Source organism: Podarcis filfolensis (assembly GCF_964270895.1).
Source record: "Podarcis filfolensis genome assembly, chromosome: 11".
NCBI lineage: Eukaryota > Metazoa > Chordata > Lepidosauria > Squamata > Lacertidae > Podarcis > Podarcis filfolensis.
In genome coordinates, this window is record NC_139613.1 from 18,092,894 (window position 1) to 18,110,614 (window position 17,721).

The window sequence follows — 17,721 nt, forward strand, 5'->3', positions numbered from 1 at the left end:
AGGAGGCAGCAGTTATGAGTTTCTTGTCCCTGCAGCCACAGCAGGCGCCGTGATTCTCCAGTGGTTTTGCTTTACCCCCAGAGGCGCACTCCATTGTCTCCTGAGACAGATGGATGCCAATAACAACATGGGAGCAATCTCTTCTCCCCAACCCCCCAAGAGATATCAAGGAAACTTCTGAGACAACTTTTGAGATGAAACAATAACTTCCAGATGGTTTGTTGTGTGGTTTGTTACCGCAAAAAGCTCAGAGCCATGTAGAACTTTTAGGACTGTCCTATGTACTTAACAGCTTGAGCTTTCATAGAAAGAAGCCTTTGAGGTGGTGATGAAGTCACACACACAAATGTACAGTGAGTTCTAGTTCCAATGAATGAAACGCAATCCTATAATACTTCTTCAGAAGTAAGCCTCATTGTGTTCATTGTGTTTATTCTCTGGTAGGAATTGTTGCCCTGGAAACTATTTTTTTATTTTTAAATTAAAACTCTTAATTTATGGAGTGGAGCTGGAATGCCTTCAAAGGGTGCCTGTTTCATTGTCACAATTATATGTACAAGCAAATCTCTCTCGCTCCCCCCCCCCCCATTTCTTTGTTCAGGGATGGATGTCGTAAACATTCGCTGGTATTTCTTATGGCCAGAGGGTAATAAGTTCATTGAAATGGGTTCTGACGTCAAGTATTGCTGCATTGGGGCGGAAAATAAGAGTGTACCAAAATTTTATTTTGATGATAAGCAGATGAACGTTGGACTGCAACGAAGAGTATTAGTTACTTTGAAAAATGTTCCCCTTTCCAAGAGACTTGGCTACACTATCCAGTGTGATTCCGAAAGTGCATCTCTCTTTGTGACCAGTAAGCAGAAAATATTTGGTGTTTCCATTGAGGGAGGGGATTGTGTCCATCTGAGCAGCTTTTTATACTTCCTGGCCAGGTTCATGAAGTTTTGTAACAGGAATATCTGAAGAGGAGCTCATGTCCTAAAGGAGGGGTCAGGAACCTTCTTTCATCCTGACCAGAGCTTCTCTTTATCCTCTGAGCAAGAGGTCTTATCACAGTTCAAGGGCACATTCTATCTGATAAGAGAACTTGAGGAGGACCACTGATGTGCCTGGTCTGGGGAGAGTCCTGTGGGCCAGATGAAGACCAGGGGGAGAGACATTTGATGTTCCTCACCCTCTTTCCAAAGGACTGCCTCCTTCTGTTCTTCACACACCCCAAGATATGGAGAAGCCCTTCTCCATATCCTGATACGTGTGGGTGGGTGCTAGGTTAAGTTGGGAAGAATGAGAGAGTTGTTTATGTGGTCACACCTCAGTTTGTGCCCCATGTCTTGTTAAGTTCCTACATCTGGTGATGAGTTTTGTTCACACGTGCTTTTTAATTCCCCATGTTTTTGGGGCCTGAACTGGGTGTTTTAATAATTTGCCATGCAGTTTTCAGCTTTAAAAAGACTGCTGATGATTGTTCTGTTCTTTGGACATTATTAGCCACCTTGAGTGAAAGTTTGCAAAGTAGAAGGATATGATATAAATGAATATCCTGAAAGTCACCATGACCGGCTCTGTCAAAGGTGGCAAAAAGATCAGATCAGATTGATTTGATCTGTAAAATTGGTAGTCAGCTGATGGTGTGCTCACAGCTGACCCTAAGAGTAATTGTTTTCAAAGGTGGTTGAAAGAATGAAATGAAAGAGAAAAACATTATAACCCAGTCTTGTTTCAACAGACCAGCCTGATAAACCCAAAGACTTAGCCTGCAAAACAGAAGACATGATTAACCTAGAGTGTACCTGGCACCCTGGTGCTAAATATACGGATGCTGAGTTGCTATGCCCCGCAAGCTTCACCTTGTCTGATGGGTAAGTGTTCTGAAACCCTGATCCTGACAAGAGAGTTCCTTAGGAAGTGACAACAGTTATGCCAGCCGTCATAGTATACCTTTTTTTGAGGAAATGAGTTGTTGACAGAATGAATTACAGGGACAGAAAGTGCCCTGGAAGATGACTAGAGGGTTGGATCAAATGGATTATTTGCACACAGGACTTAGGTGGAGGAAACACTTTACCTTTGTGCCCTAGGGGTGGAGGGGGCCAATAATAATAATAACAACAACAACAACAACAACAACAACAACACTTTTATTTATATCCCACCCTCCCCGGCCGAAGTCAATCTCAGGGCAGCTAACATCAAATATATAACATTAGTATAAAATCTAACAATAATTAAATTACCTCCTAAAAACAGGTCAAAATCAAATTAAAGTCTAATTAGATGGCTTTCCGCAGGGTTAGGGTTGGGAACATTAAGTGCTGATCAGTAAGTGCTATAGCCCTCCAGATGATGTTAAGATACCGTTCCCATCATCTCTGAGAGCCCTGACTAATGGTCACGCTGGCTGTGGCTTAAAGGACATGGTTCAGAAGGAAAGCTAGTTAGTGCTAACTAGGAATTTGTAGTGGAGGTGGTAGAGTGTGTCATTTTAGAGGGTGAAACTTAATTTTTGCAAACTTCTTAAGTGAGGGGACTTTAAAATATGTTTTTGAGTGTGAGGAATTCAACTCTGCTATTCTTTTTGTGATTGGACAACATTTAGCTTGGTAAGTCTACGTTTGAAGAAGCACATAAACAGCTTTCGAAAAACCAAAGAATTTTAATTTTACCTTCTGAAAATGTCAAGTAATGCTTAATAATAATAATAATAATAATAATAATATAAAAAAACTGCAAGTACTTGGCAATCATTTTAAATGATTTCTATGCATTTTTACACACATTTTACTTACCAAGCAAAACTAAATTATAGTAATTCAACTAAAATATATTTTGAAATCTCAAGTAAAGTTACAACATTTTAGCTCCCCTCATTTTTGGAATTTGAAAGTTGAAAAATTCAACATGCCCTACTGGGGGTGGTGTGGGTGGTGGGTGGGAGAAATGTATGCATTTATTTAAACCTTGATTTACTCTTATTATGGTCCAAATATTCTATTCCTGATGGAAGAACAATAAACTCTCTTTTCTTCCCCTCCGAAACCTCAATCACCATGTCTTGAAAGTTCTTCCAATGAAACGTATTGCAGCTTGACCTCTTCCCCATCCTGTTCATTCAAGATTGGCAAGCAAACCATATACAATTTAATACTGACATCCAGAAATTGCATTGGAGAGAAACTTACCAATTTTACTGTTGATGTAGCCCACAGAGGTAAGAGTTTATTTTCTCTATCGGTGTTACACTTTACCTACTACCACCATCTGAAAATAAAGAATAGGCTCCTGCATATTGCAGCTGGGGCAAAACATTAAACAAAAATTTAAGCTACACTTTGACATCCCCAAGTGGGTAAAACAAACTCTTAGGTGATCCAGTTCTTTTGCACAAAGAGAATTCTGGGCAAGCTGAAATTCCAGATTGGTAAATCTCAGCAAATATCTCCCTTTTACCCTGTTCTGTTTGCTCCCAAGTGATAAGAGGATGATACTCCTACTGCTACCAATGGAAGCAGAAGAAGTAGGAACACAGAAAGCTGCCTTCTGCTGAGCGCCAAGTCCATCTAGTTCAATATTGTCTATCCTGAAGAGCATTGGCTCCCCAGGGTTTCAGAAGGGCTACTTGGAGATGCTGTGGTTTGATGCTGGAATCTCCTGCATGCAGAGCAGGTGCTCTACCAGTAAGATAAGGCCAAGCTAAATTCTTGTGTTAATTTTAACCCACGAGATGGCGGTGCTTGCAATGCACTGAGTTGCCCCCTTGGTATTTCCCAGTTTCAGTATGTGATAAAGATCCAGCTCCAAATTTCCTGCTGCTCTTTCCTTACAGGTTGGCTGCTATGAGAACAGGATTCTGGACTAGATGTGCCATTGGCCTGATACACAACTTAATTGCCTCCAGAACTTAAACGGGGTGCAAAACAAGAACAATATGGAATTTCCCCCCCCCCAGTTGCCTGTAGGGTGAACTACATTTAGCTGCTGAATGAATAAAATAATAATAGTCAAAGCATATCATTTATATTAACAATGAATGTTGACATGACCTTCAGAAGGATCTATACCAGGTTATCGGTGGGGTGGGGTTTTGTTGTTGTTGTAAGGTATGGTCCACCCAATATTATGCAAGGGAGATTAGCCGTAGATATGGATACTGAAAGCACCAGTTCCCCCCAGGCTTGATTTGGATTGAGACTGGCAATCATGGACAAAAATAGCAACTAAATGCTCTGATCAATGCACATATCTCCTGCTCGCTCCCTCACCTTAGTTTTCCTGCTCTCTCTCATTTCTCCCTTCTCCCTCTTTGGTACTGCTATAGCTGTGAACCTGATGCCGGGGATGTTGGGAAACACAGCAGGACTTCTGGGAAACTTGGCTCAGTGCCCTGTTGGCATTTGAGATGAGCGAGGGAGACCTTATTTACTTCCCTTGTCCCGCCTCTTTAGCAAAAGCAGGTTGGTGCTGAGAGAGAGGGGGAATTAGTTGACTATTTACTTGTCTTGAATTAAAAATTGTGCTGGAGAAGAAGTGTGTGTGCGGCATGTTTGTGTGTTGCAATGTTCAGCTTGGATTTGGGGCAAGCATTTTGAGCTGCCAGAGTTTATAACTGGGCCTTTTTTCATTTCAACGATTTGTATACTGCACCATATTTCAAAGAAATATTGGAGCATCTTACAACATTGTACAAATATCACAAGTAGATAACACAAAAAAGCTGTTGTGACAGCACAGAACAATTTGATAAGCTATCCCTCTGAAAACAGTAACATAAAACTAAAACAATTAACATATAGGGACCATAATGGCTACTAGCAGAACCAAAATACAACTGAGACAAGCATACCTACCCACCAAGTATCTACTAGCATATATTTATTTATACGGTGCTTTTTTCTGGGGGGACACATACCCCTAAACATTTTGTGAATCTCAGTTTGGCTTCATTGAGGGGCAGTATTTCAATGTGAGTAGGAAAATGAGAGCACCCCTAAACATTTTTTAAAGAAAAAGGCACTGTATTTATAAATAGCAGCAGTAGAACTCTCACTTCCTCTTATCTGAATTTATGTTCCAAGACAGATTACAAACTGCAGCAGAGGCATCTCCAGTTTTTATCATGGTATTCTATGAAACTATCCTGAAATAATTCAGAGTTATTCTTGCACATTTTTTTACTGTCCAAATTCACTGAATTGCTCTTTCAGAAGTGTACATTTTTCTTTCTCCCTTTCAAACTAGTTCATCCTGCAGCCCCCTACAAACTCCTTGCAGGTTATACAAACGCTACTGCCATCCAGTTACAATGGCAGATAAATGAAATAAGCGAAGCCCTGCCGCTGTTATGTGAAATTCATGGTGCTTCTCGTGATGGGGAACAGGTAAGAAGCAAACATGATTAGCACAAAGAAATGTGTGGTAGTCTTTTTCAGATTCATAACGTTTGTGGCTTTCCTGTTAATTGCTCAACCTTAAGTGATGGCGGAGAGCTTAGAAAACACTAGACGGCAATCTTTTGCATGATTGTTTTAAGAAGTATGGAAACTAGTGCTAAAGGAAAAGCTTACAGTGGTATCTCGGATTACATACGCTTCAGGTTACATACACTTCAGGTTACAGACTCCACTAACCCAGAAATAGTGCTTCAGGTTAAGAACTTTGCTTCAGGATGAGAACAGAAATCGTGCTCCAGCGGCACGGCGGCAGCAGGAGGCCCCATTAGCTAAAGTGGTGCTTCAGGTTAAGAACAGTTTCAGGTTAAGTACGGACCTCCGGAACGAATTAAGTACTTAACCTGAGGTACCACTATACTTACAAAATGTACACTTTTTAAAAAAGGATGAGAGGCATACAAGTTTTATGAAACGTGGTGTTGTTTTATCGTACATGGTTGTAAAAAAAAGAAAATAACTCAAGTCCCCTGTCCACACATAAGCAGCTGTGGTTGGGAAAGCAAGAATTTGTAACGCTGTATTGGTCAAGGTCCTACTCCCATCCATTTTACAGACTTGTTTTGGTTTTCTTTCTTTATATTTGTTATGCTTTAAATTTAACATTAACAGTGTTATGGTTCTTGCTGTATTCTGTGTGAAAATTCAATAAATGCAATGTTTTTTTTAAAAAAAGAATATCCAGATTAGTCTGCAAAAGCAGTTTGTTTTTTTTTAATGTGACACAAAACTTTCAGCTCCTGAAGGGACCCCTGTGTGTCAAGATCTTATTCCACAGAACTGTGGCATATAGTGCTTACAAAGGAAAACACTTGTTCCCAAGTTTTTGGGAAGCCATGGTTCATGGCTTACAGCAACAGGGGAGATTTCGCTTCTTTTCTTTAAAATACAAAGCAGTATAGAAACAAAATAAAATCACATAATTGTAGAGTTAGAAGGAACACCAAGCATCATCTAATTCAACCCCCTGCAATGCAGGAATCTCAACCAAAGCACCCATGACAGCCCATGAAATTTGATTTGCTGTCACTTCCAAATGTGTGATTGAGACTTGTTTCCCTTGAAACAAACCACAGCCTGGTGCCTAGGTATGTTATTGGCTTCCTGGTTGTTTGTTTCTCCTGAACTAGCCACAGTAGTTCTGCATTCTCACAACAAGCCACAGTGGGGGGCGGGTTCCTTGCATTAGGGGAGGAGTGAAGTGGGAGTCATCTGCTTGTTCATTGTAAGCCGTAAACTGTGGCTTACTGTGATCGGTGGTGTGACTGATGCCCATTGTGACCGGTAGGACAGAAATAGGTGGAGCCACAGTCAACGTCAAGCAAAGCCAACTAATTCTAGTTCTGCTCCCATCCTCCTCCCAACTTAGTTCTGCAATGGCAGCACTGAGCCTAAGGAAGAAGGAGCTGATAGCCAGGACTGGTGCAAAAAAGAAGTCAGGCAGGTGTGGGCTGCCTGAGGACAGAGTGAGGTTGGTGGAGCACTGCCTCATTTGCCCCAGTGGACCAGCCAACGCTGATGATGATGTGTGAATGAGACTACTATATTGAGTTGGGCTGGCTTCCATGTAATCATGGATGTGATTATAGCATTCATTGTTAAAGCTGTGAGCACAAAAAGTTGGTACTTTCAACCAAAGCAAATAAGCACGCATAATCGTAGCTAGTCTTCTATCCTTAAAAATCCTGTGAAATATATAGATTGAAAACCAACATCACAGCCATTTTATAAACAAAGGTCCCACCATTGGCCAGGTCTATCTTAGGACCTCTTGCTGACCAGTGTTGGAGTGTGTGATCTAACACAAAAGTCCTGGTTGAAACTTGATTCCTTTTGATATAGCCCAGCTCTGCATCTTATTAGTTTCTAATGTGGATGGATGTATTGCATAACACGTTATTTTAAATGCAACAAAAGGTTTTTAACAATAGAAAGCTGTAAGTAAAGGGTAAAGGGACCCTTGACCATTAGGTCCAGTCATGACCGACTCTGGGGTTACGGCGCTCATCTCGCTTTATTGGCCGAGGGAGCCGGTGTACAGCTTCCGGGTCATGTGGCCAGCATGACTAACCCGCTTCTGGCAAACCAGAGCAGCACACTGAAACGCCGTTTACCTTCCCGCCAGACCGGTACCTATTTATCTACTTGCACTTTTACGTGCTTTTGAACTGTTATGTTGGCAGGAGCAGGGACCAAGCAACGGGAGCTCACCCCATCACGGGGATTCAAACCGCCGACCTTCTGATCGGCAAGTCCTAGGCTCTGTGGTTTAGCTTGACCCTAAACATGTTTAATGTTCATGTTTTGCAGAAAAACGTTACAGTGCAGTACAGTAAAGATTCACATCCCCAAATTATCCTAGATGGGTTGCAGCCGTCTACAAACTACACGTTAAAAGTACGCTGTGGTGCGGCTAGACATTTTTGGAAATGGAGCAAATGGAGCGAAAGTAAAACTATCCCAACAAATGAAGCTGGTAAGGATTTCATGTTGTGGGGAAGAAGTTTGGGGTGACCAGGTTTATAATCCTCTACTGCAGGATGCTGTTTGCCCACATTTTCCAAAAATTGTGGGGAAATGGTCAAAAGGGAGCTTTTTCACTTTTTGAATGTGCAGAATGAAAAATGGCAAAAGAATAAAAAACGTATGGAGTAGATGACCCACTCCTCCCCAATCTCCCCCTCTCCTTCTTCCTATGATGGGCATTGGGAAGAAGATACAGTAAATTTATTTAGTCTTCTACAGACCCACTTGTGTGGGTTAACTAACAAAGGAAAATAATGGCTGATACCTGTTTTAAAACCATGGAGGCTAGCATATAAAGAGCCCTAGTAGCAGAGCTTAAATCCTATCGTTAGGCAGATTAAAGAAGCATAGGAATAGGTCATTTAACCTTCTTTAATAATGTGTTCAGCTGCATGAAGCTGTTTTGCAGTGAAACAAGCCACACACTGAAGTAAGTTTAAAATATACTTATAGTCATGCATTGCCTTAAGCAGCCACAATAAGCAAATGCAGGCATGAACATTATTGCGTAGAAATATGTAGGGGGGGGGAGAGAGAGAGAGAGAGAGAGAGAACAGGAACAGGAAGCAAGCCTTACTTCCTCCCTTCCAGGAGAAGAGGGGATGTGACATCACTGAGCCTACTCTAGCAAATTAGAACTCTGTGATCCTTAACTCCTTCACATACTAACTAGCAATGTTAGATTTGACTGCAAATCATCCACATGGACCTCATAATGCAGCAGTGGCAGCAAGGATTTTTCTCTCCCTCTTCCTCCACTGGGACATCTAGAATACTCGTAATAGTTCCCAGGTCCTAAGTCTATAAGGTGTGTGTCTGAACCACACTCATGTCCAGCACTCAAGTTTATTCCTGCACACACTATCAAGAGGTTTAAGATCTTTTGTTGGAGCTAGTGACTAAGAAGCCTTGTTCAGCTGTTTTCCCTACCTGGGTTTTATAATATGAGCTCCATTCCACAGTGTATAACCCTGTTTTATGTGCTTTGGTTTACAGCTCCATCAGGGCAACTAGATATTTGGAGAGACATTGACTCGTGTTTGGAGAACTGTAGCATAACAATATTTTGGAAGGTAAGTCTTTCTGGTCATGCAGCCAATGATGATGAGAAATTTCACCCCTTCCACTGCTAATAACTAAAAACTGCAAGGCTTAGACTATTTTTTTTAGATAAAGGGTGTGGGTGACGCTGTGGTCTAAACCACAGAGCCTAGGACTTGCCGATCAGAAGGTTGGTGGTTCGAATCCCCGCGACGGGGTGAGCTCCCGTTGTTTGGCCCCAGCTCCTGCCAACCTAGCAGTTCGAAAGCATATCAAAGTGCAAGTAGATAAATAGGTACCGCTCCGGCGGGAAGGTAAACGGCATTTCTGTGCGCTGCTCTGGTTCGCCAGAAGCGGCTTAGTCATGCTGGCCACATGACCCAGAAGCTATCTGCGGACAAACACCAGCTCCCTTGGCCAGTAAAGCGAGATGAGCGCCGCAACCCCAGAGTCGTCCGCAACTGGACTTAATGGTCAGGGATCCCTTTATTTTTACCTTTACTTCACATATACATTGTGCATTACAAATCATTGTTCCATTACTGTTTGATTGTGTGAGGCTCCCTTGGAAATTACTAGTATATTTTTTAAGCAGTTTGTTAACTGGAGTGTTAGAAGAACCTTTGATCCTGACAAAATGTAGCTCCCTAACAAAAGGACAGGATAGGTAAGCTTGGCCAGGAGGCTTCACCAGTCTAAGCAAATCTTCTTACCCCCTAAGTGCTCTGCTGTCCATATATCCAGAATTCCACAATGGGAGCTTGGGTACCATCTCATTGGGGAGAGACAATAGTTTGGTGGGGCCCATGCTTTGCTTGTGGAAGGTCCCAGGTTTAATCCCTGCCATTTCCAGTTAAAAGGATCCAGTAGCAGGGAATGAGAAAAATCTCTGCCTTCAGTCCTTGAAAACCAATGTTGGTCCTGGGCTAGCTGGATAAATAGTTTGACTCAGGCTGTGTACACTTGACCAGCTTTCAAGGCTTCGATGTCATTCCTTTTCTTAATTTGCATTGAATCTGGTTTAGCGGGGAAGCACATCAAAACACAGTAATTCATTAGGAACAATGCCCTTTAAAATCCTATGCCCTTTTAAAATGTGGGGTTTTTTTGGGGGGGCGGAAGAATTACTGGGTTGTTGTTTTTATTTTAATTATATATTTTGTGGTTTTATATTTTGATTTTATTCTGTGAACTGCCCTGAGACCTCCAGGTATAGGGTGGTATATAAATTCAATAAATAATAATAAAAATAACAGCAGGATCATTATAATAAGATTGATACGGATTCTGGTCAATGTTGTGTGAACACCAGTTTCCAAACCAGCAATGGGAACACACTGGGTGCAAAGTTACACAGGTGTGTGTACACAGCCTTGGAATTCTCTCCAACTTGAGCTGTTGGTTTCAAAGAACAGGATGGAACCATGTTCCCTGTTAATGGGCAGGGGTTTTATATGGAAGGGTGTTTTCTTCCCCTTTCAAAAATAAAAAGACTCAAAAGCCATTATGCAAGAGAGTTGTTGTTCCAGAATCTGCCTGCCCAGTTGACTCACTGGTCTTGTTGCTACACCCTGCATGCAGCTGTCAAATGGCAGCTTCTGACTTCTCAAGACAAAAATACCAAAAGAAAAACTGACATTTCTTATAAAGAATAGTCAACAAAAGCAACTTGGTCCCGTTGTACAAAAGGACATTGTTTTGTTTTCCTCCCAATAGGCATCACCAGACTTCCATGCTCATGGAAAAATTGTAAAGTATGAGATATTGTGGGAAAAGTTAGAGGAACCTACTGAAACACATCGCACTGACATAAGCCCCACATTGAATAAGTGCACCATTTCCCTTGGTAACTCATCTTACAAAATCAGCGTTTTGGCAAGGAACTCTGTGAACGCATCTCATCCTGCTGTGATTGTCATCTCGGCAGCTGAAGATGATGGTTCGTACAGCTAAACTTCTTCCAATATGTGGTTCTTCCTTTGTCCCAATGAGATAATGTTATGCCTACCAGATCTGAGAAATGTACGAGAACCCCTGTACACCTAGAACTCCACCTTCTTTAATTTTCCTTTGTGGAACTGCCATGACTGTGCAAATACAGACATTGGGCTTCTGGCTGGCTGAACGTCTTAGAGTTCACTCAAAAGTAGGTTTCTTAATCCTGTGCATTAAAATACTAAATCATGTGTTTTTCTCCTGCCACCACATCCCAAGGAGATGGGCAACACTTCCTTGCTAAAAAAATTAATTTTGTATTATTTCTCTTCCACGTACACATAGGGCTGTAACAGATTTAATGACTGGCTATGTGTGAGCCAAGCTGTGGTTTAGAGAGACGTTAATGAACCCATCTTCCTCTTCACTTCATTCACTCCCTCTCATCTCTTGTCCTGAGTGGTTGAGAGGAAGAGTTTGAGAGGTCTTGTTTCCAAAGCACATAGCATCCACAACCTGCTGTGTTGTTTGGAACCAAAACTGCACTCAATGTCAATTGTGGTTAAATTTGAAGAAGCTATCTTCAGAAAAAAAGTATCAAGTAGGTTTGCTTTAAACCAAGAGCCAGCAACATTTTTCTGTTGAGGACCACATTTCCTTTGAGGGCAATCTGTGCTGTAGTCACAAGTGAATAAAAGTGCCCCCCTGCTTTCTTTCTGCTGCCCCCTTCTCTTTGCTACTCCTTTCTTCTTATTTTTTCACTTCCTAGTCAAATGCAGGAATTGGGCCAAAGCCTTAGGGCCATAGATTGTTCACCTGAGTTTTGACCTAACCATTGCTAATGTTAACCACAGTTTCTCTGGACAACATGATAAACCATGGTTAAAAGGAAGCAGCAGTGAAAGCTGTAGAAATTTGGCTCCTGGCCACACAGGAGTAGGAGAAAGGAATGAGCCCGTGACTCAATGCAGCTCATTCACATGCTAAGTTTGACATTCAGATGTGGTCATTATCTCATTAGTTTGTCTAACCTGATGCAACAAAATACATGGAGAACTTTTGGTTCTCCATGTTGTGATATGCGCCTTGCTTCCTTGAGTTTTCCAGGGACAACACTACAAAGTTCAGTGTCCGTTGGATGAGATAGCACTCAAAGCTCTTAACTAATGCTACAATATACTGCTTTTTAGGAAACATGAATTGCAGCATGGAAGACACACAGAATAACACAGAACATGGCATTTATATTGCTTGGCAGTCTCAAAGCAGGTTTGATGGCTACGTCGTGGACTGGTGCAACAACCCAAAGTCCCATCTTTGTGACTTTCAGTGGAAGAAGTTCGGCCCCAATGACTCCAGTGCTCTCATTACACGTGGTAAGAACAGCATACCATTGTCACTGAATGACTAATTCTTGAGCTGAAGAGGAATTGAAACTTCTTATAACTTTGTTGCTCAAGAGCACAGTGGCAGTTCAGCTACAGCTGCGCTTGGAAGGAAGTGATTATCTGGATCCATTTTATTCTTGGTCTTACTTGGGAACAGAATTGGCCTTGCCTGATTAGATGGATGACTTTCTCCAGGAGAAAGATGGGGGTACAGTGAGGAAGCTGCCAATTTTTATCAATAACTTAGTGATGTGTATGTATACGCACATACACCAACCATTGACTGCAGTATTCCCTTGGATTTTCCCCATAGGTGGGGGGCAGATGGCTTGATAGGGATGCTTCCAGAGAGTAGCATTTGCTTCCTGGCAGTTTAACTACAGGGTGTTTCAGGGCATCATATTCTCCCCAATGCTATTTAACATCTGTTATGGGAGTGGTCATAAGGTCTGGAGTAAAGTGTATTTTTCTGTAACATCTGAGTCAGGAGCATGTCCTGAACTATTTCCTAGATGCAATAATAGGCTGGATGAGGGCTAGCTAACTGAACACTGAGAAGACAGAGAACTTAAGGGTTGGTGGTTCCCAGGTCCAAGAATTCAAATGTCTGCCTGTGCTGGATGAGGTTGCGTTCCTTCTGCTGGAGCAGATACATCATTTGGGACAGGGCTTTTTTTCAGCCAGAACTTGCCAGAACTCTGTTCTGGCTCCTCTCAGGTGGGTGCCATTGCCAAGGGAGGTGTTCATGGTGAGTTTTGGCACTCTTTTCCTAGCGAAATAGCACTGGTTTGGGAGCAAATCAATCATTATTAGAGGCTCAAGTGACCTGTGTGGCGTGCAGACCCTTAAAAACTAAGAGTAATGCATGTGTAGTTTGATGAACCACTCAGCAGCGGCGTAGCGTGGGTTGTCAGCACCCGGGGCAAGGCAAGTATTTGCGCCCCCTAACCCGGGGCAAGGCAAGTAATTTGCGCCCCCTAACCCCTAACCTGCTGCCGCTGCCAGCTTCTTCTTGCTCCTGCCTGGTCTGGTCTGGTGTGGTTCTCTCCCGCGCTCAGCGCTGCGCTGGGCGGCCGCTGTACTGTCCCTCCCCCAGATAGTCCCTCGCTCTCTCTCCGCACCGCACGCCTGGCACCCACCCCCTCCACAGTGGGCGGCGACCCGGCGGCTCGGATCGGATTCGCACAGCCAGCACTGCAGTGAGAGAGAGTGAGTGAGCCAGGTAGGGCCAGAGAGCTGCGAGTGCGAGCGCGCCCCCCTCCAGATGTTGCGCCCGGTGCGGCCGCCCCCCCTGCACCCCCACGCTACGCCACTGCCACTCAGTACTCCAGTTTCACATTTTGTACTAGCTGTAGCTTCTGAACCAAGTGCAAGGGCAACCCCACACACAGTAAACTAAATGTGAGGTTTTTGATGCCTGGACGACCACAGGAGAAGCTATCTCTGTCCAGGAATGGGTGCAGCTGTTGTTTCATCCATATATCTGCATAAATTGTTTTATTGTTTTTTAATTGTTCTTAGGGTTTGCTGAAATAATTTGATTGGTTCCAGAAGTTCTGTTTTTTATGTTTTGATTTTGTCTTGCACGCTGCACTTTGATGGCTTGATGCTATGACACGGTGCATACATTTATTGAATAATAGTGAGACTGGATGTATATTTATGTATATGAATGGGGGAATGTGAGAGACAGCTGAAGGGAGAATGGATACAAATTCCTCATGCGCAAAAACACATCCAGTTTCATCTCACTCCTGTTCATTCCATTAATTAAATATCACATCCTTCAGTTGATAGCTTGCTCTGTTCAGTAAATGCAATCTGACTTCAATCTCTAATTAGAGATACTTACCTGAAATGTATTATGTTCTAGATGCTTTCGAATCTCATGTGAGATACACTTTCCGGGTGTATGGGACTATAGATGATAGAGCCCATTTACTGGAAAAGAAGACTAAATATCTTAATGAATCAGGTAAGCCAGTGGTGATGTTTGACTACATTGAAAATGATGTGCTGAACAAGTCTTCTGAAAACTAGTTCTAGAGCAGTGGTTCCCAGTAAGTACTGTGGAGCCCCTGTGGAGCCCAGAAGCCAAGCAATGGACATGAGCATGGTGAGTTGTATCAACACTGCTTGCTGGACAGAAGATAGACATATCTGTCAGGTTTTTGTGTGCAGAATCCTGCTATTTGGCAAACAATGCCCCTGATGTTATAACCAGAATAGCTGCAGCTATGTCCAAAGTGTGCCCATGGCCACATAGTTAGTAGGAGGCCACAGTTTCTGTAATTATTATAACAGGAGGCAAAGTCCAAAGGTGTTGGGGCACTCAGTAGAACACTTAAGCATGTGCTGAATCACATACTAATGAGTTTTTCTGAGAGTGTTTGTGGAAGCATTCTTCTGCAGCTGGTTGTAGCCCATCAGTGGCGTAGCGTGGGTTGTCAGAACCCGGGGCAAGGCAAGTAATTTGCACCCCTAACCCGTGGATTTGCGCCCCCTAACCCTAACCCCCAGATGTTGTGCCCGGTGCGGCCAGCCCCCCTGCGCCCCCCACGCTATGCCACTGTAGCCCATGCAAGTGCATGCTTCAGTGCATTTGTTTATTGCCTTTGTTGTTGTTGTTTAGTCGTTTAGTCGTGTCCGACTCTTCGTGACCCCATGGACCAGAGCATGCCAGACACTCCTGTCTTCCACTGCCTCCTGCAGTTTGGTCAAACTCACGCTGGTAGCTTCGAGAACACTGTCCAATCATCTCGTCCTCTGTCGTCCCCTTCTCCTTGTGCCCTCCATCTTTCCCAACTTCAGGGTCTTTTCCAGGGAGTCTTCTCTTCTCATGAGGTGGCCAGAGTACTGGAGCCTCAGCTTCAGGATCTGTCCTTCCAGTGAGCACTCAGGGCTGATTTCCTTCAGAATGGATAGGTTTGATCTTCTTGCAGTCCATGGGACTCTCAAGAGTCTCCTCCAGCACCATAATTCAAAAGCATCAATTCTTCGGCGATCAGCCTTCTTTATGGTCCAGCTCTCACTTCCATATATCACTACTGGGAAAACTATAGCTTTAACTATATGGAACTTTATTGGCAAGGTGATGTCTCTGCTTTGTAAGATGCTGTCTGGATTGCCTTTATTTATTGCCTTTATACCCTGTGTTTTCCCCATTGAACTCAAGATAGTATGCAAGAGGCTATGAAGTGGCCTCTATTCTATGTGCTACCGGCTCCCCCCAAAAACCCTGTTTAGTTTCAGCCAGGTTGGTGCATGGTGTGCCTTCAGACCACTGTATGGTGCTGATGTTGTAAAACAACAGAGCTTCTTAGCAGAAAGAAACTTGAAAAACAGGGTCTAGGTGAAATCCTGAGATTTGACCCTAAGTTGGGGTTTTTTTTTAGAGTTTGTATGTCTTGGGAAACAGGGGTGAGATGTCTATTCTGCACAGTTCTAAAGATAGTGAGGACTTCTGAGAAAGAGTTGGCTCAATATCGTTGTTTCCTTTTAAATTGGTGATGTTCTCAAAATGCAAACTTAGAAATGGAAATCTGACCATGGAGCCAAGGTCAAAGATGAGCAGTCCAAGAAGCACATAACCATTTTATCAACCTCCTTTCTTCCAGACCCAGCGCATGAGCCTGATAATCTGGAAACACACACAGCGACTTCCCATTCATTTACCCTAACGTGGGAATTTGATCATCTCAATGAAACCCACCCAGGTTTTATCAGAGGTTACTATGTTTACGTGAAAAAGGAACATGGAAACTGCACATTACTTCCAGGTAATTGGTTCAACACCCAGAACGTCTTGTATTCAGGCAACACACCCATGTTTAAAACCAACAGGGGAGCTCTGTACCAAGTAGCCACTTCCCCATCATCATGTGTGGCCTCCCTCTGTGTCCACACATACAAGACCAACACGTTGAGAGGACTTCATGTGTCCCAGCTGATTGCTCAGAGTGCCAGATCACATGGAAGGCTTTGTGTCAGTGTTCGAAACTCCCATTGTTCTAGGCACATTTTGTGACAGGGAATTTCATTAGCGCGAGCAGATTCTGAGCTCTGGGCGCAATACTGCACCGAAGATTTCAGATTGAAACTTCAGAGTGGAAGGAAAGGAGGACCTTTTTCTGCCTCCCCACTTCCAGCTACTCTCTGAAGACTGAAGAAGAGAACCTCTTAAGAATATTAGGGGGGGTTGGCAGGGGAAGGACTAGACCACGTGAAAAATGAACATAATATTTTAGCTGCAGTTCATTAATTTTCAGCTTCGTATTCTTGTTATAAAAAAGCACACCTAGACAGTCCGTTGCTGCGCCCATAACCTAGGTTTAAGGTGCCATTTAGCTCCTAGCTTTCATATCTCAGTTTCTAACACTGCTTTGTGTGCAGTTGTACACACCTCCCTCCCCGACAGCAGTATTGCTAACACTTTTCAGGACAGTGGAGGGTCACAGAGTGTCCAGGGCTGCACACATGCACTGACAGGAGTGTCAGATTAGCTCCCCTGGTGTGCCCACATTGTGCCCTGATCCTGCATTTCTTTGACCTCACACCATTCAGGTAAACACCACTGTCAGGTGGGGGCAGTTTCACAGCGCTGTCCTACTACAATGCTCCCCCTTCTGCAAATGTTCACACCACATGCTCAGTTGCCAGGGTAGGGTTTACTTGGTGCATTGGGGGAGGGTACACTGTGCAGTCCTACTCACACACTGTTTTTACACATGAGTATGATGCTCAAATAGGGTGCAGCACACAATTACTACGTCAAATGTCATTTAGGAATTGGTAGAAGGGGGAAAATGTGGTTGTGTTATTGTTTTTCTAGAACCAAGAGATCTACCACCTGCCCTAGGTACGAAATTGTGTCTTGGTTCAGGGGTGGGGTGTGCATGGCCTTAGAACAAACAGGGCACTTCTGATCACACAGTCTCTTACAGTCCTGATTTTATCCACCTCCCTGATCAGTCTAATTTGGGGATGGTGGAAGTCTTTTCACTGTTGCTGCTGTTAAACCATTGGGAGTTCAAAACACTTACGTATTTACTGCAAACAATCTGGAGTTCTATCTCTGGATGCCAATCTACTTTCTATTTGTCCCTGAGTTGGCATGTATTTTTCTTCTGCTGAGCTCTGTATTATGGATGCTTTTTATGGTTTCATACTGTATCAGTGAAAGGGCCACCTCAGTTATAAATGATGCTGCAAGGCCAGATCCAGGTGACTGGTAGCTGAATAGGTGGCCCAACATCAGCGAAAAGCATTGTGATTTTCATTCGGATTTCTATCATATGCACACACAAATCTACATTTGTGTGGCCCTATATTATGGAGAAGAGACACGGGTGGCGCTGTGGGTTAAACCACAGAGCCTAGGACTT

The 17,721-nt window shown here is 43.2% G+C and overlaps 1 protein-coding gene across 1 annotated transcript in view; it reads left to right on the plus strand.

Annotated features, from left to right (window-relative positions):
* The window catches only part of OSMR (oncostatin M receptor), a 31,080-nt gene that overhangs the window by 6,463 nt on the left and 6,896 nt on the right, over window positions 1–17,721 (plus strand). Inside the window, exons 4-13 of the mRNA XM_083576056.1 lie at window positions 602–856; window positions 1,730–1,862; window positions 3,063–3,211; window positions 5,239–5,378; window positions 7,758–7,923; window positions 8,970–9,046; window positions 10,731–10,953; window positions 12,140–12,325; window positions 14,211–14,312; window positions 15,955–16,116. Of these exons, the coding sequence (XP_083432182.1) occupies window positions 602–856; window positions 1,730–1,862; window positions 3,063–3,211; window positions 5,239–5,378; window positions 7,758–7,923; window positions 8,970–9,046; window positions 10,731–10,953; window positions 12,140–12,325; window positions 14,211–14,312; window positions 15,955–16,116 (1,593 nt within the window). The remainder of the gene's footprint in view (window positions 1–601; window positions 857–1,729; window positions 1,863–3,062; window positions 3,212–5,238; window positions 5,379–7,757; window positions 7,924–8,969; window positions 9,047–10,730; window positions 10,954–12,139; window positions 12,326–14,210; window positions 14,313–15,954; window positions 16,117–17,721) is intronic.